We start from the raw sequence: 8,179 nt of genomic DNA on the forward strand, positions 1-8,179 counted from the left end.
ACATCATTCACTTTATTGCAAGAATAAGGGTTATTCCCTCTATCTATAGATTCAGGTTAACTTGCACCCCAAGCTAAAGCCCAAAATTATAAAAGACCAAAATAGTTAACACTACTAAAATTATGCCTAAGTTGAAATCCTGTATGAGTAAACATGCTTCGACACTTCGACACACTTATACAACTCAACACACTAGGTGATTCGACACTTCATTGCTTTTGTCGACCAACCTGCTTCGTCACAAGGAATTACAATTCAACACACTATCCAATCCATTGTGTCTAAGCTATCTATATTCATCATAGCTCTTAGTCTTCTAAACACTTCGACCTGCACTCCCTTCGCCATGATGTCTATAATCTGATTCTCAATTCTGTAATGTTCCACATTCATCTTCCCATTTGCTACCTGCTCTCGAAAATAATGGAATCTCATTTCGATGTGCTTGCTTCGACCATGTGCTATCGGATTCTTCGCCAGATTGATAGTTGACATATTGTCAATCTTCATGGTAATTGCTCCACAACTCTTTGGTGTTATCTCTTCGACCAGATTCACCATCCACGTTGCTTGACATGCACAAAGAGAAGCAACTATATATTCTACTTCGCACGACGATAATGCCACTACTGGCTCCTTTCTCAAACTCCAAGCACCTGGTGCACCACCTAGCATAAACACATAGCCAATTATGGATTTTTGATCCTCAACATCACTACACCAACTTGAGTCGGTGTATCCCAATAGTTTGCATTATTCTCCTTCATCAGATGTATGAAACAAAATGTCATAGTTGATAGTTTCTTTCAGATACCTTAGTATCCTTTTCATCGTTGCTAGATGTGATACCTTTGGCTTCTGCATGAATCTACTTAGCATACCTACATTGTATGCTAAGCCAGGCCTTGTGTGACAAAGGTATCGAAGTGACCCAATAAGTCTTCTATATTTGGTTGGGTCAACATTATCTTCATCTGAATATTTTGACAATTGTAATCTGGTCTCAATTGGAGTCAAAGTTGTGTTGTAATCTTGCATCTCAAATCTCTTGAGTATTTCGCCTGTATACCTTCTTTTGTGCATCATCAAACCTTAACCACTCTTGTAGAATTCGATGCTAAGGAAATATGAAATGTCACTCATATCTGACATTTCGAATTCCTTGTTGAGATCACCTTTGAAGTCTTCAACCTCCTTCTTGCAACTACTTGTTATCAACAAGTCATTAGCATAGAGACATATAAGCAATTTACTCTTGCTTCTTCTTACATACACTCCATGTTCAGATTTGCACTTCACAAATTCCTTCTCCCTTAGAAATCCATATATCTTCTTGCTCCAAGCTCTTGGAGCTTGTTTAAGTATGTATAGGGCTTTATGCAGCCTATACATTTTTCTTTCTCCGCCTTGTTTCACAAACCCAACTGGTTGTGTAACATAAACTTCTTCTTCCAAGGGGCCATTCAGGAATTCACATTTCACATCCATCTGACACATCTTCCAGTTGTTCATGTTTGCTAGACCAACAACTAACCTGATTTTTTTGATCCTAGCAATAGGTGCAAAAACTTCATCGAAGTCGATTCTTTATTTCTGAAGAAATCCTTTTGCCACAAGTCTCACCTTGTGTCGAGTCACTTCTCCTTTGTGATTCAACTTCACCTTGTATACCCACTTCACATCGATTTCCTTCTTGTCTTGGGGCAATTAGACAAGTGACCAAGTGTTGTTGACTTCGATTGACTTCAGTTCTTCGTTCATTGCTTTCATCCACTTTGAATCTTTTAATGTCTCAACTGCATTGACTGGTTCGACGTCTGCGTAGAAAGCATAGTGTACCAGCTCACCTTCTTCATTGACCGTATCATCTGATGTAATCACACATTCTTGCAACCTTGTAGGCATGTGTCTTGTTCTTTGAGGTCTACTTGGGCCTGCTTCACCTCTGACTTCTTGTCGAACTTCTCTTTCGACTTCACTAGTTGGTTCATCACATAAGATTCTCACTGAATCCTTCTTAACATGCTCAGTCCAATCCCATTCCTTAATCTCATATATGATCATGTTCCTGTTGATCACCATTTACTTATTCACTGGTCAAACAACTTGTATCCTCTAGTCGAATGATATCCTATAAGGATCATCTGACTCGATTTGTCATCAAGTTTTATTCTCAACTGATCTGGCACATGTATATGTGCTATAGATCCAAACACCTTCATATGACTCAAGCTAGGCTTGACATCAGACCAACATTCTTCTGGTGTGATTCCTTCTAGCTTCTTCGTCGGACATCTGTTCAGGATATATGTCGCAGTCGACACAGCTTATCCCCATAATTCTTTGGGTAGATGCGTGCCTTTCAACATACTTCTAACCATATTCATGATGGTTCTATTATTCCTTTCTACGACTCCATTCTGTTGTGGAGTGTAGGGTGGCACCATCTCATGCACAATCCCTTCTTTCACACGTAATGCATTGAAGTCTTTCGACATATATTCTCCACCATCACCAGTCCTCAGAATCTTGATCTTTCGACAACTTTGTATTTCGACCATAGATTTAAACTTGGCGAATACCTCAATCACTTCATTTTTCTTCTTGATCAGGTAAGACCAGTTTTCAATTGAAAACATCTATCAATGTAACAAAGCATTTGTTACCTCCAATCGAATCCACCTGGATAGGATCATATACATCAGAGTATATGACTTCAAGAATTTCCTTCGACATGCTTCCTGCATCCTTACTGGAGTTGTTCTTATGTTGCTTCGCCTGCATACATTCTTCACACACTTCATTTGGAATGACGATTTTTGGTAATCCTAAAACCATATTTCTTCTTCAAATCTCTGATGTCTTTGAAATTGAGATGGCAAAGTCTATAATGCCATATTCATTCATCTTTGTTGGCTGTTGTTACAAGGCACTTATGCTCCATCACATTTAGCTCAATCTTACAGGTTCTATTCTAAGACATTGGAGCCTGCAACACCACCTCTTTGGTTGCCTTGGTTCCAAGGTTTTCTTTGATTAGACCAGTTTCCTTCTTGTTGATTTCGGTCAGTCGAATTGTTGTAGCCTCATCTGCCTTAGTTGCCATTCCAGCTTCTTTTGCCTTTCCTTTCTTTTGTTGATTGCGCCTGCAAATCCATATCACTCTTCAACTTTCTTGCAACTCTTTCAGCCATTCTTTATTGATGAGATTCAAGCGTCCCTTTAAGTTATTCCTTTGTCAGTTTTGACAAATCTTTCGACTCTTCTTTGACTACTACCACGTGGTCGAACTTTGGAGCCAATGACCTCAAGATCTTTCCAACAACAGATCTTGATGTCAACACTTCTTCATATACCTTGATTTAATTCACCAGTTTTGTAACCTTGGTGAAGAAATCAGTTACACTTTCATTTTCTTCCATCTGAAGCAATTCATACGTCCTTTTATGAGTTTGTAACATCACCTTTTTCACCTTCTCCGCGCCTCCAAACGACTTCTCCAAAATTTCCCATGCTTCTTTTGCTGACTCTACATCACTAACCTTTTCAAAGTTATCTGCATCAGTACATTGATGGATTATAAAGAGAGTTTTATAATCTATCTTCTTCAATTCTTTATGTGCAGCCTTTTCTTGATTTGTCGCGTTTTTTGCGAGCGTTGTTACTCCTTCCTTCACAAGATCCCAAAGATTTTGATAACATAACACCACCTTTATCTTCTTGTACCAATTCTCATAATTTTTGTTCTTGAGAATCGAAATATTTGCTAGAAAGTTCCTTTTTGGATGATTCATTGTCATCTTGATTTTCTTCCCACAAATTGCTTAAATCAGAGCTCTTGATACCAGATGTTGGAAATCCACCATAACCTATAGAGAATTTCAATCAATCTTAATGAACAAGATTTTTATCACCCACACAATAACAAAGAACAATTAAGAAATAAAATAAAGAACGATGAAGGAGAAGAAGAATAAAATCCTGCATAGTTTCTCTCTACCCACAATCTTTGGAAAACTTCTTATTCGCTTTGCAACTGCAAAATTCTGTGAATACAATGTTATGAATATGATAACGAGAAATCTTATTATGTTTTTTAGGCTTATTGTGCATGTTATTCCTCTTTATTTCAATATGTTTTATCACCTTTTAGTTCATTTTTATTTGTTTTGCAGTTGTCAACTAGTTTCAGTGCGGATTCGAAAGCAAACCAAAAAAGGAGCAAAAGAGCAGCAAACGAATCAGATTTTGCCCATTCTGCTCACATGGTGTTCGCCGTGTGCATATGGCGTCCGCCATTGTCCAGTCATACCACGTCATTTAATGACCAAGGCAATGGCGTTTGCCATTCTCATGTAGACAACAGTTCTGCGATAATGGCCAGTTTTTAGCAGTTTTCACCAACTTTTTGTCCCTCCATTATGTTTGCACGACCAAGGGAAGTTACAAGGGCGCAGAGCTCTATAAATAGGACTCCTATGGGTGTTTCAAAGACATCCAAGTTGTGCGGAAGCTCTGTCGAATTTGCTTCATAGTCTTAGGCATATATTTACCTGTAAAAGTGACAATAACTCACATCGAGGGATTGTCACACTACTTTAATTTCTGTTTTCATTGTACTCTTGTATCAAGAACAAACGTGCCGACATTTTCATTTCAATTCAAGTTTCTATTTTCTTTAATTTCAGGTTTCTACTGCTTTATTGTTTATACTTGTTATTGCCTTTACTACATTACATGTCATGTTGTTTTTAAGTTTAGTTGCTTTAATCATGTTGTTTTTAATTGAAATAATATCTTGCTAAATATCCTTGAGTCTGGCGTATGAGGATCGTCGTTACCGACAAGACTCGACAAAAATAATAGGCATGAAATTGTTATTAAATTCTGTTGTGGTTTTAGTTTCCAATTGTATGTTTCCTTGTTCTAGCATGAGAGTGAAAAACAAATTAAGGTTCTAGCCGATAGCGCGAAAGTGTGAGGAAGGAACCAGATAATAGAAACTATACATTGATCCTAAAAATAGCGAGAGTGCTTTAGATATCGTTTATGATCTTATTAGTTTTCAAAATATGCTTTCTAATTAAAACGGACGAGCGAGAGCAAAATCATGTGGTTATGAGGTGTGGTTTTAGTCAATAGCGCGAGAGTGTGAGACAGGGCCTTTAAATCAATATTTTCTACAGAACGTAATAAAATCGTAATTAGTACCCAAATTCTACCTAATTCATTAGGAACACGGAATCCATATTTCGAGCTCGTTTTATCATCATTTTCAAACCTCTAGCAGTTAGCGTTTATATTTTTGTTCATATCCTTTTAACCTTTAGCCTTAGCTTTGCATTGCAAGGATAAATAACATTAGTTTGATTATTAGTCTATGTGGGTTCGACAATCTTTTAAAACTACGCGATAAATTGTATACTTGCAGTTATTATCTAACAGACACGTTAGTCGCGATCAATTTTTTGGCGCCGTTGTCGGGTACTAATTTAGTCAATATTATGATTCCGTTGTTGTGCAGTATAAACTAAGGAAAATTTTATTTTATTTACCCTTATAAATCGTCAATTGTATGTCAAGCACTCACTCATAAGGCGAAAAACTAGAACAACCAGTTGACGAAGTCGAGCATTTTATTGATTTACAACGCTGAATTCACGATTTCCGAATTAAGTACAATCTTCCTTTTCCAAAACAAAAATCAGAATCTAAACCAGGTATGGCTGAAGGACCACAAAACCGTCCTCTTAAGTATTATGTTGTTCCTTTGCAGGAGGATTCATACAACATCATTGTTGCCCCTGCCATTGAACAAAACGATTTCGAATTAAAACCTTCATTGTTATCATCCGTTCAACACAACAAATTTTCAAGTAGTCCTACAGACGATCCAAACTTACATTTGTCAGTGTTTGTGCAGTACACAGACACAGTGAAAGCAAATGGTGTCAGTCCCGGAGCAATTAGACTACGTCTTTTCTCTTTTTCCTTAAGAGATAAAGCTAGAGCTTGGCTCCAGTATCCACCTTCGAACTCTGTAACCACATGAGACGAGTTGAAGAAAGCCTTCTTAGCCTGATATTTCCCACCAAGCAAGACGACTATGCTAAGAGCTCAAATCAATGAATTTAAGCAAAAAGATAACGAATCTCTTTTTGACGCTTGGGAAAGATACAAGGACATGATGAGACTTTATCCATACCATGGACATGAGAAATGGATGATTATCCATACTTTCTATAGTGGTATTTTGTACATCACTAAAATGAATTTGAGCGATGCAGCTGGCAGTGCTTTAATGGACAAACCATATGATGAAGCCTATGAACTCATCGAGAACATGGCTCAAAATCATTTCAAATGGGGAGGTGAACGCGCTGCTACCGAAATACCAACTCCGAAAGGCGGAAAGTACGAAGTTAATGGCATAGACTACGTCAATGCTAAAGTGGATGCACTTACTCAAAAGATCGAAAGCTTAGCCATAACACCAGTAACTATCGTAGTTGCAGTAGCACCAAACTGTGAATTGTGTGGAACCCCTGGGCACACTAATGTTGATTGTCATTTATTGGTTGGTATTCCTACCGACCAAGTAAATTACGCTCAAGGAAACCCATATTCCAACACTTACAATCCTGGCTGAAGAAATCATCTAAACTTTTCTTATAAAAATAACAATGCCTTGTTCTCCAAACCCAGCACTTGCTATTCCACCTGGTTATCAGAAAGGAGCCCATGTTGCTCCACAAGCACCTAGAAAGTCAAATTTAGAGATCATGATGGAAAACTTTATGAATGCTCAAGCTCAATAAAACAAAGATTTCGCAAATCAAAATGCTCATACAAGTGAACTGATGAAACAATTGTCAAGTAAACTTGATGCTATGGCTACCCATAATAAAATGTTAGAAACCCAAATTTCCCAAGTAGCCAAACAACAAGAAACAATAGCAACCCCAACTGGAGCATTTCCTGGTCAACCACAAGCAAACCCAAAAGGTCTGCTAATGTTATCACATTGCGAAGTGGGACAAAATTAGATGGATCATTCAAACCAAGACTCCAAAATCCAACCATGTATCAAAACTCTGGTAAAGGAACTGAAAAGGTAAACGGACCAACCGAAAATGGAAAGGAAGACAAAAGCGGAGAGGCAGAAGATAAAGAAACACCTTATGTGGCTCTGCCACCATACACACCACTTATACATTATCCTCAAAGACTTACTAAGTCCAAAAATGAAGGACAATTTCAGAAATTCGTAGAACTTCTGAAGCAGCTTAATATCACTATACCATTCATAAAAGCCATTACGCAAATGCCTTCATATGCTAAATTCCTTAAAGAGATCTTATCTAATAAGAAAAAGCTTGAGGATAATGAAACCGTTATGCTTACTGCTGAGTGTAGCACTATTATTCGAAACAACATGCCTCATAAGCTGAAAGACCCATGTAGTTTTTCCATACCATGTCTAATCGGAAAGTTTATCATAGACAAAGCTCTGTGCGACTTAGGAGCCAGTGTTAGTTTAATGCCTTTATCCACATGCAATAAACTCAATTTAGGAGAACTAAAACCAACAAAGATGTTCCTATAACTAGCTGATCGTTCTGTTAAATTTCCAATAGGTATGTTAGAGAACATTCCTGTTCGTATAGGTTAATTCTATATTCACACCGACTTCGTAATAATGGATATAAATGAGGGTTCACATATCCCTAATATTTTAGGAAGACCCTTTTAGCCACATTTGGAGCCATCATAGATGTGAAGAAAGGAAGGCTAACATTTGAAGTTGGTGAAGAAAAGGTCGAATTTATTTTAGCTCAATTCTTATAGGCGCCAGCTATAGAAGATTCATGTTGTCTCTTGGACGTCATCGACGAATGTGTGAAAGAAATGAAGAGGGAACCATCCAAGTATACTGAGGCACTAAAGGTTTCAGCGCCTCCTATATTCTAAGACGATAATTGGCGTGAGCCATACGTAGATGACAGTCTGAGGGAATGTTTAGCACTAACGCCCACTCCGATGCCATGCCCAAAGAAACATCTTGTAGAACTTAAAACACTACCCAAGAACCTAAGGTATGAATTCCTATACGCTGAGCTTAAACGACCAGTAATAGTCAACGCTGACTTAGGATAGATAGAAACTGAAAAATTACTTC

The 8,179-nt window shown here is 37.8% G+C and overlaps 1 protein-coding gene across 1 annotated transcript; it reads left to right on the top strand.

The window, feature by feature from the left end:
• The first annotated feature begins 5,722 nt into the window (after positions 1 to 5,722).
• Positions 5,723 to 6,052, top strand: LOC127123885 (uncharacterized). The gene has a single exon (XM_051054063.1). The coding sequence runs from the start codon at positions 5,723 to 5,725 to the stop codon at positions 6,050 to 6,052; it is 330 nt and encodes a 109-aa protein (XP_050910020.1).
• Positions 6,053 to 8,179: the final 2,127 nt, after the last annotated feature.

Source organism: Lathyrus oleraceus, chromosome 2 (genome assembly GCF_024323335.1).
Source record: "Lathyrus oleraceus cultivar Zhongwan6 chromosome 2, CAAS_Psat_ZW6_1.0, whole genome shotgun sequence".
Lineage (NCBI taxonomy): Eukaryota > Viridiplantae > Streptophyta > Magnoliopsida > Fabales > Fabaceae > Lathyrus > Lathyrus oleraceus.